At 45.0% G+C, this 20,908-nt stretch overlaps 2 protein-coding genes across 2 annotated transcripts; one reads left to right on the forward strand and one right to left on the reverse strand.

Moving 5' to 3' along the window:
- Positions 1 to 935: 935 nt before the first annotated feature.
- Positions 936 to 8,921, reverse strand: LOC139555391 (uncharacterized). The gene is made up of 15 exons (XM_071369142.1): positions 7,734 to 8,921; positions 4,096 to 4,142; positions 3,707 to 3,831; positions 3,529 to 3,600; positions 3,366 to 3,449; positions 3,104 to 3,250; positions 2,934 to 3,014; positions 2,663 to 2,812; positions 2,499 to 2,548; positions 2,309 to 2,378; positions 2,130 to 2,216; positions 1,938 to 2,036; positions 1,735 to 1,815; positions 1,520 to 1,624; positions 936 to 1,097 (listed from the first exon to the last, which is right to left on the reverse strand). The coding sequence occupies exons 1-15, from the start codon at positions 7,784 to 7,786 to the stop codon at positions 936 to 938; spliced, it is 1,413 nt and encodes a 470-aa protein (XP_071225243.1). The 5' UTR covers positions 7,787 to 8,921.
- A 4,264-nt stretch (positions 8,922 to 13,185) lies between these two features.
- On the forward strand, positions 13,186 to 14,985 carry LOC139554276 (uncharacterized). Its single transcript, XM_071367045.1, has 3 exons — positions 13,186 to 14,198; positions 14,509 to 14,682; positions 14,803 to 14,985. The coding sequence occupies exons 1-2, from the start codon at positions 13,430 to 13,432 to the stop codon at positions 14,679 to 14,681; spliced, it is 942 nt and encodes a 313-aa protein (XP_071223146.1). The 5' UTR covers positions 13,186 to 13,429; the 3' UTR covers position 14,682; positions 14,803 to 14,985.
- Positions 14,986 to 20,908: the final 5,923 nt, after the last annotated feature.

The raw sequence follows: 20,908 nt of genomic DNA on the forward strand, positions 1-20,908 counted from the left end.
TATGATCCAACTAGTGGTCAGTATGCACTACTACACCCTCTCTCACATGAACGCTAGCATTACTGGTTTCAGTGGGAAAGATGGTAAATGGTTCAGACATTAATGGCAAATATAAAAAACTAAAATACCCAAGTTACCGGAGTCTACAATGGCAGACTGTTAATGTAGAGTAGAGATAGTGAGAAGTAACATTCAAGACTGAAGCAGTTATCCCCTCTAGTGGTATACTTTATACTGTACCAGGTTACTACACACACTGATAATACAAAACATTGAGGACACCTGCTCTTTCCATGACATAGACTGACCATGTGAAAGCTATGATCCCTTATTGATGTCACTTGTTGATTCCACTTCAATCAGTGTAGATGAAGGGGAGTTAAAGAAAGATTTTAAAACCTTGAGAGAATTGAGACATGGATTGTGTGTGTCAATAGACTGACCAGAGGGTGATTCGGCAAGACAAAAGATTGAACTGCCTTTGAACAGGGTATGGTAGTAGGTGCCAGGCGCACCGGGTTAAGTGTGTCAAGAACTGCAACACTGCTGGTTTTTTCATGCTCAACAGTTTCCCATGTGTATCAAGAATGATCCACCACCCAAAGGACGTCCAGCCAACTTGACACAACATGGGCCAGCATCCTTGTGGAACGCTTAGGGCAGCTTGTAGAGTCCATGCCCTGATGAATTGAGGCTGTTCTGAGGGGAAAAGGGTGTGCAACTCAATATTAGGAAGATGTTCCTAATGTTTTGTGCACTCAGTGTATGTAGTCCTACATGTTTTTAAATAGTACAGTATCACAAACCAAAGTATAAAACCATATAAAGTGTGGGCCTGTAGTATCTGTAAATCAACTAAACGTTGTTTTTTATTTCCATATGCAGATAATAAAGCATCATTGTTCATGTAATAATATAATATTAGCATTATACCTCTAGGAAGAGGAAATGGTCATAAAATCAAATAGATGAAAAGACAGAAACAAAAATGTTTTTGAACTACAACTTATTTTATTTAAAAATGTCAAATTCAGTGCAAAGTAATGTAGTGCATTGGTGTCTAAATCCCTGTTGGGTGGCAAAGTGTCACAAGAATCCTGTGGGGAGAGAAAATAAGAGAATACATTAAATTAATGGGTGTTAACTAATCAGGGTTCAACAAAGCACTTCAAGTCCTCAATTCCTTCAAAAGAGAGAGAGAAGGAGAAGGGAGTATGGTCCCTGCAGTAGCACTACATGCTGGCCATGAGGTTCTCCAAGTGGTACTCCAGGAGGCTGGAGAGCTCAGTGACCAGAGACTCTGGGTTAAAGTACCAGGCCAGCTGCTGGCCAAACATGTCGTCTAGCAGAGCCATCAGCCCGCCCTGAAGAGAACACCACACAACACATAGAAAATGGCTCTGAGTTACTAGCTTATCAAGAGGAGAGAGACAATTAGAAATACTCCCCCTAAAATGGCATTGGAACCTGGTTAACCATGAATAAGGAAGTAAAAAGGAAGTAACCTCTTGACTCTTACATTGAGCAGCAGCAGGTATCTGTCTGCCTCTGGCTCCATGTTGGCAGCAGTGGGCAGGAAAGAGTACAGGAGAGCGTACAGACGCTCCACGAACCCACCAGGGTGCTAAAGGAAACAAAGGAGGAGAAAAGAGGAGAGAATAGAAGAGAAGAGGAATTTAAGTGAAACTGCTAATAGAGAGATATTAAAACATGTACCAGTGAGATGCTACTTACCACCATCAGGGACTTCTGAGCTGTCATTAACCCAAACAGCACCAGCTCAAAGAGGACATCTATCATGTTCACATGATGGATCTAGGACAAGAAAACACGTTTGGAGAAAATAGGAATGATTTCATATAGATCAGCTACTGTGATGTATAAAAGACACGCATGTGGAAGAACTCAGTGAGACTTGAAAGAGTTAATGAACTCACCTTTGCCTCAGCCAGCTCCCTCTCAATGTCATTCCGCTTGGAGGGGTCACTCAGGTAGTCCACAAAGTCGTTATAGGTACGGATGAACTTGGCCTCGTCCTATGACAAAGAAAAGAGCATCTTAGTGAACAGAACACATTTCCCCTCAGGGACGCTCTCTTTCCCTTGAAAGAGAATGAGTTAGTGAGTTACCATGTGGTTGGCCTGAACCAGTGCGCCCAGGAGGACCTTTCCCGCCACAAACAGATGGTTCCTGCTCAGGGTGGAACCAAGCAGGGTCTAGGGAAGAGGGAAGAGTTAGGGTGAGACACCTTCCTCTAGGAGACAGAACAAGAAGTGACAGAGAGAAAAATAAAAGTGGGTCCACTCACAGTGAAGGCCTGGCGCAGGGAGACGAGCCTCAGGGCGATGTCCTCCACTCTCTTGGTGGTAAGGTAGAGGCTGTGAAAGGGAAGGAATGGAGCATGTCAACCATTAGAGTCAATGGGGGATAACAGCATTTAACCACTATCCTTCAGCATCTCACAAGCCCAGACTACACAGACATTTAGAGGAACTCACTTTAGCAGAGGAACCTCCCTCTCCTCAGGCAGCAGGTCCTCCTCCCAGCCCTACGACAACAAAACAAGCATTCAAAATCAGTGACCAATGCAATGACATAAACAATCGGTCAATGGAAGGATCTTAATGCTCCTAGTCAATAGTATGTGTGTGTAACGTCTGACCTCATAGCAGTTGTGGCCCTCAGGCTCTGGGTCAGTGAACTGCTGAGTGGTGGGTGTAGAGAAGGAGGCAGCCTCCGACCACGCTGAAGAGGAGAGAAGCCCGTCCAGCCCCATGTGGAGAGTGGCGTACACCACTGAGACATCAGTCTGCTGCTCAAAACACACACAACACACCTGTTTACCACACACACGTTATTAGAAAACACAGCAAATCTAATGCAAAAATGCCCAGTAATGTCTAGTCTATATACATAGGAAATCGTTTATTTACCTGGTAGCAGCCAAGCGTCATGTCCACAGACGTCTCGTGGCGGAGGTGAGACGCATAGTGGGTCACCCTGCCAGCCACACGCTGACAGAGAGAGAATACATGTTAAGGCCAAATGGAATAAGTGAAGAAAAGCCTAATCTAATACTATTTCAGTAGTATTTACGTCTTACCTGGATCCAAGTGATGGACTGCACTTTGGTGGCACAGTAGGGGATGCCCTCTGGACTAAGCCTGGCTGTCTCCTTGGAGATGGCCCACACCAGTTGAGTCTCCAGGCCTCTCACCCTACTCACGTGGTGCATCCTCACCACCACCTGCTGTTGAGATAAACAACATCAACAAAACCACTTCAGCAATTGCTGTGACACATTTCCATCAAGATCAAATGACTGACAATGTAGATTAGGATTAGGTAGTTACAAAGACACATACCTGGGATCCCCCACGCATGTAGGTGATGATGGGGCTGATGAACTGGAAAGTTCTCCACGCTTTAACCACCGGACCGGCATTGTTCTGCACATTACAATACATTCATGTTGGAAACAGTAAACATTGTAACCGTGATGTGACTGTGTGTGTGGGGGTCTCTTACCCTGATCACAACAGGCCCACAGTACAGGGGGCTGAACCTAATCGGAATCAACTGCCAATTGCCAGTGGCCTCCTAAAGCAGAAAGCAGACAAGAGATTTGTTTCATGTCAAAGAGACACAACTTGAATATCTGGGATATTTTTCAAACATAAAACCCCAAACTTTCAGAAAATTGTACCTCAAGGATAGTCTGCACATCTGGCACATCCTCAAGGATGATAGCAGCATTCTGGACATCAAGGAGGACTGGCAGCTGTGGAACATCTGGCACATCCAACTGGACCTCATCCAGGACAGTTGTTTCTAAAATGAGGAACATTGGAATATAAAATAAACAATTGTTAGGACATAAAACGTAGCAAGATTGCTAATACTAGCTAGCTAGGTAGCAAAAGTCGATCGCTTAGCAACAGTTACTAAAGTTAATATTAGCTAGCAAGCTAGCTAGCTACAACATCTCTAGCACAAGCATTTCTGCCAAGTCTGAATTATAGAAATACACAACATTTCTCAAATTATAACGACATTGTTAAATGTAGTAAAATGAGAGTTTTAAACTCCACATACCCTCTTCGAAGTCGCTGTCGCTGTCCACCTGTCGACGATCACTAACCCTGCAAAACAGAAAAAGACAAGAAAAACAAGCCACAAATGAATTTGAACAACCTGTCGACGCAGTAGGCCGCCGACGTCCACGCACTCTCTCCGCCAGTCTTGAAAAGCACCCAGGCATTTTCCAGTCGATTGTGCTATCTCAGGTCTCAGAAATCAATCAAGTTCGTTGTCAGCAGCAAACTGAAGTTGTTGTTTTCGCACAGAAAACGTTCCATAGAACGTCGGTTAGATGTCTCTTGGCAACACACGTTCGAAAATGATTGTTTACAAAATTGACAACTGTGTTGTCATATAAATGAGTTTGGAATTCTATGATTCCCTTTAGAATCCGTTCAAATTGCTTGTCATCATTCTAGTGACGTCGACGTGCTCCTTCGTAGCTCAGTTGATATTTTTTATTTAACCAGGTAGACAAGTTGAGAACAAGTTCTCATTTACAACTGCGACCTGGCCAAGATAAAGCAAAGCAGTTCGACACATACAACAACACAGAGTTACACATGGAGTAAACAAACATACAGTCAATAATACAGTAGAAAAACAAGTCTATATACAATGTGAGCAAATTAGGTGACATAAGGGAGGTAGGGCAATAAATAGGCCATGGTGGTAAATACATTTAATACAATATAGCAATTAAAAACATTGGAATGGTAGATTTGCAGTAGATGAATGTGCAAAGTAGAAATACTGGGGTGCAAAGGAGCAAGATAAATAAAATAAATACAGTAGGGGATGAGGTAGTTGTTTGGGCTATGTACAGGTGCAGTGATCTGTGAGACGCTCTGACAGCTGGTGCTTAAAGCTAGTGAGGGAGATAAGTGTCTCAGTTTCAGAGATTTTTGTAGTTCGTTCCAGTCATTGGCAGCAGAGAACTGGAAGGAGAGGCGGCCAAAGGAGAAATTGGCTTTGGGGGTGACCAGTGAGATATACCTGCTGGAGCGCGTGCTACGGGTGAGTGCTGCTATGGTGACCAGCGAGCTGAGATAAGGCGGGACTTTACCTAGCAGGGTCTTGTAGATGACCTGGAGCCAGTGGGTTTGTCGACGAGTATGAAGCGAGGGCCAGCCAACGAGAGCGTACAGGTCGCAGTGGTGGGTGGTATATGGGGCTTTGGTGACAAAACGGATGGCACTGTGATAGACTGCATTCAATTTGTTGAGTAGGGTGTTGGAGGCTATTTTGTAAATGACATCGCCTAAGTCGAGGATCGGTAGGATGGTCAGTTTTACGAAGGTATGTTTGGCAGCATGAGTGAAGGATGCTTTGTTGCGAAATAGGAAGCCTAACTTTGGATTGGAGATGTTTAATGTGAGTCTGGAAAGAGAGTTTACAGTCTAACCAGACACCTAGGTATTTGTAGTTGTCCACATATTCTAAGTCAGAACCGTCCAGAGTAGTGATGCTGGACGGGCGTGCAGGTGCAGGCAGCGATCGGTTGAAGAGCATGCATTTAGTTTTACTTGTATTTAAGAGCAGTTGGAGGCCACGGAAGGAGAGTTGTATGGCATTAAAGCTCGTCTGGAGGGTAGTTAACACAGTGTCCAAAGAAGGGCCAGAAGTATACAGAATGGTGTCATCTGCGTAGAGGTGGATCAGAGACTCACCAGCAGCAAGAGTGACATCATTGATGTATACAGAGAGAGTCGGCCCAAGAATTGAACCCTGTGGCACCCCCTAGACTGCCAGAGGCCCGGACTACAGGAAGCCGATTTTACACACTGAACTCTATCGGAGAAGTAGTTGGTGAACCAGGCGAGGCAATCATTTGAGAACCAAGGCTGTTGAGTCTGTCGATAAGGATGTGTTGATTGACAGACTCGAAAGCCTTGGCCAGGTCAATGAATACGGCTGCACAGTATTGTTTCTTATCGATGGCGGTTAAGATATCGTTTAGGACCTTGAGCGTGGCTGAGGTGCACCCATGACCATGATAGAGCATGATACTTGCAACGCCAGGGTAGTGGGTTCGATTCCCATCACCACCCATACATAAACAACAGCAGGTTTTATTGTAAGTCGCTTTGGATAAAAGCGTCTGATGAATGACATATATTATTTTTATATATTCACTTACTTGCTGTCCAATGTAGAGGAAAAGGGGTCAATTCAAGAGGGAGCTATGAAATTCATGTCCAAACGTCGTTTTCTTTGCCTGATGTCATTAGAAATGACATAGAATTCATCTTTGTTCTCTACAATATTATAACATTCATATACTTGTACTTGACAGTGTTGATGAAATAATAACGATCATTTGCTGTGACCATTACTAGTTTAGACTGCACCGCACTTGGTTGTATGTGTTCCATATTTGGTGTTGTGAGGTTAAATTCTCAGAGTAAATCGTCAGTAACTTTTCAGCCATATATGGTAGAGACATTGGGTTTAGACTATTGTTTTCTGACATAATGTTCTATTGATTGGGCATATTTGTAAACCTTGAATGAATTAATCATTTTATGTTTTTGGCTATTTTGCCACCAGATGCTTTCCTATATCGTTGGTGTAATATTAAATACAAATACCAAATATTGTGTTTTATAAAGTCACTAGCTAGGTTGGAAGAATGAGACAAACAAGGAGATTTTTTTTTATTGTGTTGTTTAACTCCTGAAAGTATAGTCTTTGCCACAGTGGGCTATAAAGTCTTTTGAAGGACATATTGACCAAATTCAGACAAGGGGGGCCACAGCCCACGGGAAAAAAGCACTGAAGGCTCTACACTACCGGTCAAAAGTTTTAGAACACCTACTCATTCAAGGGTTTTTCTTTATTTTTTACTATTTTCTACATTGAAGAAAAATAGTGAAGACATCAAAACGATGAAATAACACATATGGAATCATGTAGTAGCCAAAAAAGTGTTAAACAAATCCAAATATATTTTAGATTCTTCAAAGTAGCCACCCTTTGCCTTGATGACAGCTTTGCACACTCTTGGCATTCTCTCAACCAGCTTCATGAGAAAGTCACATGGAATGCATTTCAATTAACAGGTGTGCCTTCTTAAAAGTGGAATTTCTTTCCTTTAATGCGTTTGACACAATCAATTGTGTTGTGACAAGGTGGGGGGGTATACAGAAGACGGCCCTATTTGGTAAAATACCAAGTCCATATTATGGCAAGAACAGCTCAAATAAGCAAAGAGAAACAACAGTTCATCATTACTTTATGACAAGCGCTATGATGAAACTGGCTCTCATGAGGACAACCACAGCAATGGAAGACCCAGAGTTACCTCTGCTGCAGAGGATAAGTTCATTAGAGTTACCAGCCTCAGATATGCCCAAATAAATGCTTCACAGAGTTCAAGTAACTGACACATCTCAACATCAACTGTTCAGAGGAGACTGTGCTATCCTTAGGATGCCATCTATCTAGATGATCATGTAATACTGTATTAAAATCTCCACCTAATATTACTTTGGCCAATGGAAATTTAGACATCATTTTACTTATTTTCCTCTCAATGTCTCTAAATAAAACACAGTTACTTAAAAGTTTGGCTCACACAAACAATGCTCATTCCTCAAGAAATATAAAGTTTTATCAAATTAGCAAATAAAACTCAGTCCTGCACAACTCACTTGATAAGTCGAGCAGTCAACAAACTAGGCGTCAGCGTGAATTTCCCTTCCATTACCAAAAGCCTTAGCTCCCGCAAAGTATGCACTTCTCCCTTCCTTCCTTCATTCCTTGCTCTCTCAATTATCGGCCACAGACGATTCCGAGCTTCTTTGTCAAATGCTGTCAGATCCTCAGGTTGTTCTTCTTTAAATAGTCATTTTTCTTAGCCCTTTTCCATGTCATACCCCTCGCTGTCCTGGAGATGAATCTCATGATCACTGGTCGTGGTGGCTGGTTGTTTTCCCCATCTCTCAGCCTACCCAGGCGGTGCACTACATCCAGATAACCTGCAACAACATTTCGCTCCTCCTCCGGGACTATTGCCCTGCACTCTTGCTTTGATGTTCTCGTCAGATTTGTCTGCTATTCCATAAATTCGTAGACTCCATCTCCGAATATACAGGTCATTCTCGTTTACCTTCGACTCCATTTCAGTGAGTTTCTTCTCCTGCTTTGCAACCTGAATGTTCAATGTTGCGTTCTGCTGCTTCAGAGTTTTTACTTCCTCAGCACTGAAATCAATCGATTTCTTCTGGTTAACTATACTGATAGTGTTCTTTTACACCAAATCCATTATGTCATCTGCGCTCTCTTTGATTTCAGCCGTGAGGATGCGGACGATGTTGTCCTGTAGCTGGCTCATTGATGGTTCACTTCTCAGCTTCTTTGGAAGTTGCTCCTTGGTTGGGGTATTCGGGTATGAATCGCATTCACCCCCCTTTTTTACACTGCAAGCATATGAGTGAGTTTCAACAATGCCTCTTTTCTCCTTGGAAGTTTCAACATCCATTATCTCAGCAACAGTTTGGTCATGTCCTGATTACATGCTACTAGCTATGAAGACGTTAGCAGGCTAACTTAACTACACACGCTGAAACATTTCGATAGCTAGCTTGTTCGTTGGAAATCGTCAAAAATATATGTCAATGGTTTGATTAATTACAAAATTACTTATTGTATGGTTTGATATATTTTTTTGTGAAAAAAACAAATTGCAACTGCAGTGTAAAACTATAAACTTTGAGAAAACCCTCAAATTGTTCCTCAGCTAGAAATGTTACACCCTCTCATGTCCCCATCTTGACCATGTCACTGATTTCATGGAGCTCTCCTGCGCATCATTTACTTCACAAAATCCCGCAAACGTGAAAGCGCCAGAAATAAACATCGCGAGATTGTAAATATGTGTGAGAGTCAGAGATTTGAAAGCAGACGCTTTCATCCAAAACGATGTACACTAATGCGTACATACATTTTACAGTTCGGTGGCCCAGGGAAATGAGACTTTTTCGAGCTTTTCGAAGCAATTTTTGTATCTCTTTCTTTGTAATAGTGTATGTATTCAATCATTTCGAATTGATCACTTCCCACTGGGCACATACATCAATTCAATGTTTATTCCACGTTGGTTCAACATAATTTAATTGAAATTACATGGATATTGTGTCTGCAGGCAATTTCATTATGCTTTCATGTGCCTTGATTCTGACATTTCACATATGATCCTCATAGGATTAGGCTACATAATTACAGTGGTACAGTAAATGTAATCTCAATTCAATACGATGTGCATATACTGTACATATAGCCAATATAGCTATTGAACCCATGTTCAGTGACTGTAATCTGTGACGCAGGTGGCCTAATATGTTTCTGACGTTCCATGGAATCCACGGTATTGTTTAAAACTAGATGCTGATTGGCTTGCAGGTCATTCTACAGTGTAAATTATAAACGAAAACGTGCTTTTATATCAGTGTTACAGATTCACATTACCGAGCGTGTCTCAACCCGTACCACGCTTTTATCTGCCTAAAGGTATCTTCACGCACGACTGGATAGGCCTTTTGGATATGCTTGTCCAAGGTAAAGAAATGCGTCAAGCTATACCCTACTTTTAATGTTTTAGGTCCGAACTCAAGTTACTCCAGTCAAGTGATTAATCGTAAAAGTGAGTTGTTTTGACTGAGCAGTCCAATGGCCAATGCTGTTTTTGGACTATGAGACCCTCTGCTACATACTACGATGAGCCAATAACATGCATAGATTATGCATTAGGCATTGCACAAGTCAGTGTCTAGGTCAGAATGTAAAGTTGCTATTTCCATCAACTCTAGTTACTCAAGTCAAGTGATTAATTGTAAGAGTTAGTTGTTTTGATTGTCAAAACAAATAACTTTGATGGAATATTCCAAATTACAATGGCAATTATGCATCACAAATTCACAATATTACTTGTATTTCAATGATTCATCCAGGCCCAAGACATAAAGTCGCCTGAAAGCTGTGTAGCAATCATTTCATTGCTGACCCATAGGATGGTAATCACGTACATGATTGGCTTAATCTAGAATCATGGATACCTTTCATGTGAGTACTCACACACCAGATTTTTTTACATACACACTGTCTCATGTACACACTGCACTGTCTCATGTACACTTGTTAATGCTATCTTTGAAATGTCTAACAAAATGTTGACTTTATCGTTTCATCAAGACCTTCTCATCACAAGTTGGAACTAGTGGTCAACATTGGGACAATGCAGCCATTAATAACATAGACCAATATTTTCATGGAGGTAAGCACTACACTTCTGATGGGTTAAAAGATTGTATTACATTATCTAAAAGTAAGAAAGTAAACCCCAGCTGTTGTTATTCTTTTCACAGGGAAGGACAATCCCCATTATGCCATGAATGTTTCATTGCCGAACAACTATAGATATTTTTCCTCTAATTTGGCTCTCGTTCCTCCAACAGTGAGCAAGACCTGCCAGCAGAGCTCACTGGAGCAGGGAGACATCCCATCATCCTTTTGGTGCCTGACAAAGTACACTTTTTTTCTTCTAAATAACACTATAGTAACATCTTCTGCACAAAGTTACATTCCTAATAAGATTGGTGTTAAGTGAGAAAGAATACTAAAGATGGTCCAATGGGCATGGTCTGAAGCCTCTCGTCATCTCAGTATGTTGAACCGCCTGATTTCTTGCAGGCTTGAGATTCAGATCCTGCTGAACGATGTTAAGCATTCGATTAACCACATGCAGGGGACGCTGAACACCATGCAGGGGCAGTGTATTGAGTTGCAGACTGCCATGTCTAAGGTAGTGTCAGATGAGTCTCAGATAGAGAAGAATAAGTCTATGATGGTATGGTGATAATGATTGAGATGGTGATTATAATAATGATGACTAGCGGTACCCCACCCTACGGGCAGTAAATCATTGGATCTGATTAATTCAATTCAATCTTTGAGGACTGCAACCATAGAAATACAATTTATTTACACTAATAATAAGTTATTGTCAACTTCCCGTCTATGCTTATCTTGCTCATTGCTCACTGTCAATTACCCTATGTGTGCAACTATTATTGATTTATCACAGAAAAATAATTTGGTTGCAAATGTACCTGCGGCCATGTAAATAATTGTTAGGCTACTCATTTTGAATCCACCGGTGGCAACTTGTGTGACCGTAAAAGTCTGTGTGCGACTGGGCACAGTAAAATAATTTGGTTACTGACCTGCCCTACATCATAGAAGGCCTTTCAAGTCGGAACTAGGAAATTCTGACATTTCTGACTCGCTAACTCGTTATGGAATGATGATTTAAAGTTTCCCACTTGTGAAGTATCAGAATCAACCAGTAGGAAGCTCTACGCTAATAACTTACATTCATTTTAACTCTGAGTTTCCGATGGCATGTGAATGCGTCAATAATTGCCATGGTAATTTTGAATGTTCAGTCAGTGAGCATTATGGGTAATTGCCCTACATACTTACATGAAATGCTGTAGTAACAGTGCCATTCCAAACACAATAACTGTGAAATTTAACAAAGATACAAAATATTGCTAAAGTGAAGAAAATCAGCTCAAAATTGTAGGAGGAAAAGCCCCTGCAGCAGGGAGGCTTACAGTATTATAATATATTGTAGATAACATTAATATAATTTGTGTATTTACAGTATCAGTACACATACAAATGAAAGTATATGCTAGGGATTGATCTACACTGAGTGAACAAAACATTAAGAAGACCTTCCTATTGAGTTGCCCCCTCCCTTGGTGGTGGACCATTCTTGATAACTGTTGATCGTGAAAAACCCAACAGCATTGCAGTTCTTGACACAAACCGGTGCTTCTGGCACCTACTACCATACTCTGTTCAAAGGGACTTAAATCTTTGGTCTTGCCCATTCACCCTCTGAATGACATACATACACAATCCATGTCTCAATTGTCTAAAAATCTATCTTTAACCTGTCTTCTCCCCTTCATCTACACTGAGAAGAAGATTTAACAATTAACATCAATAAGGGATTATAGATTTCACCTGATTAGTCTATGTCACGGAAAGAGAAGGTGTTCTTAATGTTTAAAACACTCAGTGTATGTGTCAATGATGTTATAGATTCCAAGTGGTTGATTTTTTAGGGAATGACTATATGCTCGATGTTATACCTGCAGATCATCACAGCAGCCAAAGTTGCTGTGCAGAGGGAGGAGATCCTCCGAGAATCAGGCCTCATCCCGTCACAGAGAGAGGGGATCCTCCAAACAGCCAGTGTCCCTGCACAGAGGGAGGGGATTCTCTCAGCAGCTAGCATCACTGCACAGAGGGAGGAGATCCTCCGAACATCAGGCCTCATCCCTGCACAGAGGGGGGGGATCCTCCGAGCATCAGGCCTCATCCCGTCACAGAGGGGGGGATTTCTCTCTGCAGCTAGCATCGATGCGCAGAGGGAGGAGATCCTCCGAGCATCAGGCCTCACCTCTACACAGAGGGAGGGGATCCTCCAAACAGCCAGTGTCCCTGCACAGAGGGAGGGGATTCTACCAGCAGCTAGCATCACTGCGCAGAGGAAGGAGATCCTCCGAGCATCAGGCCTCATCCCGTCACAGAGGGGGGGATTTCTCTCTGCAGCTAGCATCGATGCGCAGAGGGAGGAGATCCTCCGAGCATCAGGCCTCATCCCGTCACAGAGGGGGGGATTTCTCTCTGCAGCTAGCATCGATGCGCAGAGGGAGGAGATCCTCCGAGCATCAGGCCTCATCCCTGCACAGAGGGAGGGGATCCTCCGAGCATCAAGCCTCAATCCGTCACTGAGGGAGGGATTTCTCTCTGCAGCTTCTATCACTGCGCAGAAGAAGAAGATCCTCAGAGCATCAGGCCTCATCGTTGCACAAAAGGAGTTGATCCTCCTGATGGCCAGTGTCACTGCGCAGAGGAAGGGAATCGTCCCAAAGGCTAGTGTCCCTGCTGAGAGGGAGGAGATCCTCCGAGCATCAAGCCTCACCCCTACACAGAGGGAGGGGATCCTCCAAACAGCCAGTGTCCCTGCACAGAGGGAGGGGATCCCCCAGCAGCTAGCATCACTGTGCAGAGGGAGGAGATCCTCAGAGCATCAGGCCTCATCCCTGAAGAGAGGGAGGGGATTCTCTCAGCAGCTAGCATCACTGCACAGAGGGAGGAGATCCTCCGAGCATCAGGCCTCATCCCGTCACAGAGGGAGAGGATCCTCCGAGCATCAGGCCTCATCCCGTCACAGAGGGAGGGGATTCTTCCAGCATCTTCTATCGTTGCGCAGAAGAAGAAGATCCTCAGAGCATCAGGCCTCATCCCTGCACAAAAGGAGTTGATCCTCCTGATGGCCAGTGTCACTGCGCAGAGGAAGGGAATTGTCCCAATGGCCAGCGTCCCTGCGCACAGGGAGGGGATTGTCCCAAAGGCTAGTGTCCCTGCTGAGAGGGAGGAGATCCTCCGAGCATCAGGCCTCACCTCTACACAGAGGGAGGGGATCCTCCAAACAGCCAGTGTCCCTGCACAGAGGGAGGGGATTCTCCCAGCAGCTAGCATCACTGCGCAGAGGGAGGAGATCCTCCGAGCATCAGGCCTCATCCCTGAAGAGAGGGAGGACATCCTCCTCACAGCCAGTGTCCCTGCACAAAGGGAGGGGATCCTACAAACAGCCAGTGTCTTTGCACAGAGGGAGGAGATCCTCCGAGCATCAGGCCTCATCCCTGAAGAGAGGGAGGACATCCTCCTCACAGCCAGTGTCCCTGCACAGAGGAAGGGGATTCTTCCAGCAGCTACTGTCACCGTGCAAAAGGAGAAGATCCTCCGAGCATCAGGCCTCATCCCTACACAGAGGGAGTTGATCCTCCTGATGGACAGTGTCACTGCGCAGAGGGAGGGAATCTTCCCAACGGCCAGCGTCACTGCGCACAGGGAGTGGATCGTCCCAAAGGCTAGTGTCCCTGCAGAGAGGGAGGAGATCCTCCTCACAGCCAGTGTCCCTGTGAAGAATGGAAACAATCATCCACAACCACCTCCCATCATCCCCATGGTGGCACCACTGTGGAAATGGGATGGTGGAGCATGTACTCCACCTGTGGATTTCTATTCCAAGAGAAGAGGTCACTTAACCTTACCTAATTAGTAAAGAAATTACCATTGTGATAGCGTGAGAATTAGTTGTGATAGATCAAATGTATGGCTCATGTGAGTGTATAGCTGTAATACTTTCATGCATTTTCTACATGAAACAGGTTTAGGTCCATTTTACTTCTACATTTTAGTCATTTAGCAGATGCTCTTATCCAGAGCGACTTACAGTAGTGAGCGTATACATTTTCATACTCCGGTGAATCTCTCCAGGATTTCACATGGATTTTTTTTATATTAGCTGATAAATATGCTATAAATATGCACCTTTCCCACTACCAGCAGGTCTATGGGGCAGCAGATACCCTACAATGCATTACAATGATGGGACCAACTCAAAGCCTCCAAGCCATGGGCCTGGACTGCTTCCTAGACAGCTCTCTGGCTTGCTCCCTCCTTCACACTTTGACCTCATGGCACCAATGGTTGTGCCACCTGACACTCTACCCTACTGAGGTATGACTCTGGAAAATCCTTCTAAATTGTATCCATTCATCATTAACTGAGATTTTACTTTAACATAGCAAATGCCTGAAGTAGCAAGGATGTTAACTATTTTTTATTTTTGTCCAACAGGCCATTTGCCCAGAGTGGATTTGCCATACATCTATTTTTTCAGCATTAAAAAACTTCAGCATTAAAAATGTATTAAAAGGTGATCTTTTAATTAAATCTCTCCTTTGTGTCCTCATGTTCACATTCATTTGATGTGTTCTATCATCATTTACAATGCTTATTGCTTCTGCATTGCTTTACAGACAAGTGTATATTATACACATATATTTTATTTTAGACATTACATTACAAAAACATATTTCTGTGCATTTTGGATTTCCTACATTTACTTACTGTACAGACAAGTATATTTTATACATATATATTGTTTTTAAAGTTTTATTTTTTTATGTATTCCATAGACAGCACGAAATATATTTAGATGCATTTTGAATTCCTAAATGTCAATATATTTTTTTTCTGTGTCACGTGTTTATGCCCATTTATGTACCCTTCTATATGTTCTATATGTATATGTTACCCTTCCAATGAGCTTATCATATAAACTACAACGCGAAAAGTACGGTTTACTTCACTTTTAATCATGTCAGCACAGGTAACAGCCGTTTACAGTCTTTCTTTAGTTTTTCATTCTTACTCTTCCCAATTCACTTAAACTATATTTCTTTATTTCCCATGGGCTTCACCAGAGTACCCCCTAGTGGCTGGAATACAAGTGTATTAAGCCCCTTACAACACCCCACTGCAAAAACGAAATGTTGTCCCAGTTGCAGCCTAGTATCCAAACTGATATGCAATTTTTAGTTTTTAAAAAACAGCGGGACACCACCCTCACCTTCGACCAGCTGGTGGACCTGTCCATTCGGCTGGATAACCTGCTGGCTACCCACAGACGTCCAGAGCGGAGTCTGTCGGTTCCATCTCCCAGCACCAGCGCTCCGATGCCCATGGAGCTGGGAGGTGCTGCGCTCAGGGAGACCGGAGGAGGTTCCTTCACGTGCACCATCTGTGGCCGCAGAGCTCACACTGCCGGTCGGTGCCGGGTTGGTTCCTCTGGGGGTCGAGGCAGCAGGCAGGGCACTCTGGCATCACCCCAGGTGGGCCGGCATCATTCTCACCCAGAGCCCTCTGTTGCACACATGTTTTTGTATGTTACTTTTCCCCGCATTCCCAGCATAAAGCGCTCGTCGATTCAGGCGTGGCTGGCAATTTTATAGACAGATCCCCATTGTTCCAGTGGCTATGCCCTTCCCAGTTCACGCCTTCGACAGTCGACCATTAGGGTCAGGGTTTATTAGGGAGGCCACCATTCCCGCTCAGTCGCTTCCTCATTGACTCTCCTGCGTTTCCCGTGGTGCTAGGCCTACCCTGGTTAGCCTGTCATGACCCCACTGTTTCATGGCAACAGAGGGCTCTCACGGGGTGGTCGCGAGAGTACTCGGGGGGGTGTCTAGGGGTTTCTGTTGGTGCTACTACGGTGGAAAGTCCAGACCAGGACTCCACCGTGCGCATTCCCCCCGAATATTCCGATTTGGCTCTGAGAAGGCGACTCAATTACCACCCCATCGTCGGGGGGATTGTTTGATAAATTTCCTGTTAGACGCTGCACTTCCCAGGGGTCACGTGTATCCCCTGTCACAGGCGGAGACGGCGGCTATGGAAACATTTGTCTCTGAATATCTGCTTCAGGGGTACATTCGGTCCTCCACTTCACCCGCCTCCTCAAGTTTCTTTTTTGTGAAGAAGAAGGAGGGAGGTATGCGCCCGTGTATTGACTATCGAGCCCTAAACCAGATCACTGTGAAGTACAGTTACCCGCTACCTCTCATAGCCACAGCGATTGAGTCAATGCACGGGGCGCGCTTCTTCACCAAACTAGATCTCAGGAGCGCTTACAACCTGGTGCGTTTCTGGGAGGGAGACGAGTGGAAGACGGCGTTCAGTACTACCTCAGGGCATTATGAGTACCTCGTCATGCCGTACGGGTTGATGAATGCTCCATCAGTCTTCCAAGCCTTTGTAGACAAGATTTTCAGGGACCTGCACAGGCAGGTGTAGTGGTGTATATTGATGACATTCTGATATACTCCGCTGCACGCGCCGAGCATGTGTCCATCAATATAGTGGTGTATATTGATGGTCGACTGTTGGAGCATGACCTGCACGTCAAGGCTGAGAAATGCCTGTTCTTCCAGCAGTCTGTCTCCTTCCATTTCCACCTCAGGGGTGGAGATGGAAAGTGACCGCATTTCAGCCGTGCGTAATTGGCCGACTCCCACCATGGTAAAGGAAGTGCAGCGGTTTCTAGAGTTTGCCAATTACTACCGGAGGTTTATCTGGGGTTTTGGTCAGGTAGCGGCTCCCATTACCTCACTGCTGAAGGGGGGCCCGGTACGTCTGCAGTGGTCGGCTGAGGCGGACAGGGCTTTTGGTCACCTAAGGGCTCTGTTTACCTCGGATCCCATGCTGGCCCATCCGGATCCCTCTTTGGCGTTCACAGTGGAGGTGGACCAAGGCTGGGATAGGAGCCGTGCTCTCTCCGTGCTCGGGTACGCCACCGAAGCTCCGCCCCTGTGCCTTCTTCTCGAGGAAGCTCAGCCCGGCGGAGCGAAACTATGACATGGCGGACCGGGAACTGTTGGCTGTCATCAAGGCGTTGAAGGCATGGAGACATTGGCTTGAGGGGGCAAAACACCCTTTTCTCATCTGGACTGACCACCGCAATCTGGAGTACATCCGGGCAGCGAGGAGACTGAATCCTCGCCAGGCAAGGTGGGCCATGTCTTTTACCCGTTATATTTTCACCCTTTCTTACAGACCAGGTTCCCAGAATGTCAAGGCAGACGCACTGTCCCGGCTGTATGACACAGAGGAGCGGCCCATGGATCCCACCCCCATACTCCCGGCCTCCTGCCTGGTGGCGCCGGTAGTATGGGAGCTGGACGCGGACATTGAGCAGGCGTTATGGGCAGGGCCCGCTCCTCTCCAGTGTCCCGCTGGGCATCTGTACGTACCGTCTACTGTCCGTGACCGACTGATCTATTGGGCTCACACGTCACCCTCGTCTGGTCATCCAGGTATCGGTCAGACAGTGCGCTGTTTGATTGGGAAGTACTGGTGGCCCACCTTGGCTAAGGACGTGAGGGTTTATGTTTCCTCCTGCTCGGTGTGCGCCCAGTGTAAGGCTCCTAGGCACCTGCCCAGAGGTAAGTTACACCCCTTACCCGTTCCACAACTGCGATGGTCTCACCTGTCGATAGATTTTCTCACAGATCTCCCCCCCACGATCCTGGTCGTTGTGGACCGTTTCTCCAAGTCCTGCCGTCTGCTTCCTCTGCCCGGTCTCCCTACGGCCCTACAGACTGCGGAGGCCTTGTTCACTAACGTCTTCCGGCACTGCGGGGTGCCTGAGGATAAAGTCTGGAGAGCGTTCATGGAGCTTCTGGGGGTCTCGATCAGCCTTACCTCAGGTTTTCCCCCCGAGAGTAACGGGCAGGTGGAGAGAGTTGGGGCAGGATGTGGGTAGGTTTCTGCGGTCTTGTTGCCAGGAACGGCCGGGGGAGTTCATGCCCTGGGCAGAGATGGCCCAGAACTCGCTTCGCCAGTCCTCCACTAACCTCTCCCCCTTCCAGTGCGTACTGGGGTATCAGCCGGTTCTGGCTCCTTGGCATCAGAGTCAGACCGAGGCTCCTGCGGTGGACGACTGGTTCCGGCGTGCGGAGGAGACATGGGACGCCTCCCATGTTCACCTTCAGCGCGCCGTGCTTTGCCAGAAAGCCAGCGCCCTCCGGGTCGTCCCCGAGGCCGGTGTCGGCGCGCTGCTGGAGCCCCGCGTCAAGGTGGGGGGGGTACTGTCACGACTTCCGCCGAAGTCGGTTCCTCTCCTTGTTCGGGCGGCGTTCGGCGGTCGACGTCACCGGTCTTCTAGCAATCGCCGATCCACCTTTCATTTTCCATTTGTTTTGTCTTGTTTTACCACACACCTGGTTTACATTCCCTGACGGGTATATAACCCTCTGTTCCCATGTCTGTGTGTGGAATTGTTTGTTGTAAAGTGTATGTGCACTTCAGACTGGTTTGCGACGGGTTATTTCAACCCATATTTTGTTGTTCTGGGTGCCGTTAGTTTTTTCCTCATTAAACTGCTCCAGTTATTACCCAGTTCTGCTCTCCTGCGCCTGACTTCCCTGCAGCCCGTTACGCACCTCTTACAAGATCAATATCTTAGGTTTTGTACCATTGATTTTTCCATGCGCAGAACTTAGAACGCGGAGTTAATGAAAGGCCCAGGAAATGGCACAGAAAATTTGGGGCGGTCTCTCCATAAAAGTCAATGGCCACACACCAATACATGGATTTGACAGTCAAACTATTACTTAAATAGCAGTCAACTGTTGTCACTGTTGTTATTCCATAGAGGGTCGTGATTCGTTTAGGTTAACTAACAAAAAAAGTGGTCTGGTCCCTTTTCCATGATGGAAACCTCCCGAAATCAACATCTAACATTCCAAAATATAGATATAACCCTTCAAGTACTCATCTAACCAACTTCTTCAGGGCCAGCCAGGCCCCCTGTCGCCCCCCAGGCGCCCTGAAACCCAACCCCCATAAGAAGAAGCCCAAATACGACCTGCCCTTACCCAGTATACATACAAGGTCAGGGGACAACACTGGTTTTTCATCTTGTAGTTAAACTTGTTTTATACACAGTTTAAAGGGATAGTTCATCCCAATTACAAAATTACTTAAGTTGCGTTCACATTTCATTTGAAATCCAATGCATCCAAAGTGTACATTAGTCTTTCCTGGTTCATAACATATTTTTTGGTCCCTTTCAGATCACAGCCATGTCAACAGTGGGCGTCAGGCTTGTAAGAGACATGAATTATATGTGAGATTCAGTGAACAAGGCTGGAAGGTGAGATTCTATCTCTTAACTACTCATTGTACTGAATAGATAATCATGAGCTAACATTGTACCACCTTATTTGCTGTAACACACAGTTAGTATTTTTAGGGAAGCAATGCATTTGTGTAGGATGTGCATTGTAGAGTATGTTCTTTGCATTCTTTATCATGTATTTCTCTAAGAAAGAGTCTATTCTAGTCATTCATCTAATCTTGTCATTCGATTTCTATGGTGTTTCTCTCCATTAGGACTGGGTATTGGCTCCTATGGGTTCCTGCATGAACTCCCCCACCCACACTATGATCCAACTAGTGGTCAGTATGCACTACTACACCCTCTCTCACATGAACGCTAGCATTACTGGTTTCAGTGGGAAAGATGGTAAATGGTTCAGACATTAATGGCAAATATAAAAAACTAAAATACCCAAGTTACCGGAGTCTACAATGGCAGACTGTTAATGTAGAGTAGAGATAGTGAGAAGTAACATTCAAGACTGAAGCAGTTATCCCCTCTAGTGGTATACTTTATACTGTACCAGGTTACTACACACACTGATAATACAAAACATTGAGGACACCTGCTCTTTCCATGACATAGACTGACCATGTGAAAGCTATGATTCCTTATTGATGTCACTTGTTGATTCCACTTCAATCAGTGTAGATGAAGGGGAGTCAAAGAAAGATTTTAAAACCTTGAGAGAATTGAGACATGGATTGTGTGTGTCAATAGACTGACCAGAGGGTGATTCGGCAAGACAAAAGATTGAACTGCCTTTGAACAGGGTATGGTAGTAGGTGCCAGGCGCACCGGGTTAAGTGTGTCAAGAACTGCAACACTGCTGTTTTTTTCATGCTCAACAGTTTCCCATGTGTATCAAGAATGATCCACCACCCAAAGGACGTCCAGCCAACTTGACACAACATGGGCCAGCATCCTTGTGGAACGCTTAGGGCAGCTTGTAGAGTCCATGCCCTGATGAATTGAGGCTGTTCTGAGGGGAAAAGGGTGTGCAACTCAATATTAGGAAGATGTTCCTAATGTTTTGTGCACTCAGTGTACATTTACATTTAAGTCATTTAGCAGACGCTCTTATCCAGAGCGACTTACAAATTGGTGCATTCACCTTATGATATCCAGTGGAACAACCACTTTACAATAGTGCATCTAACTCTTTTAAGGGGGGGGGGGGTTAGAAGGATTACTTTATCCTATCCTAGGTATTCCTTAAAGAGGTGGGGTTTCAGGTGTCTC

The sequence above is a fragment of the Salvelinus alpinus genome, chromosome 26, assembly GCF_045679555.1.
Source record: "Salvelinus alpinus chromosome 26, SLU_Salpinus.1, whole genome shotgun sequence".
Lineage (NCBI taxonomy): Eukaryota > Metazoa > Chordata > Actinopteri > Salmoniformes > Salmonidae > Salvelinus > Salvelinus alpinus.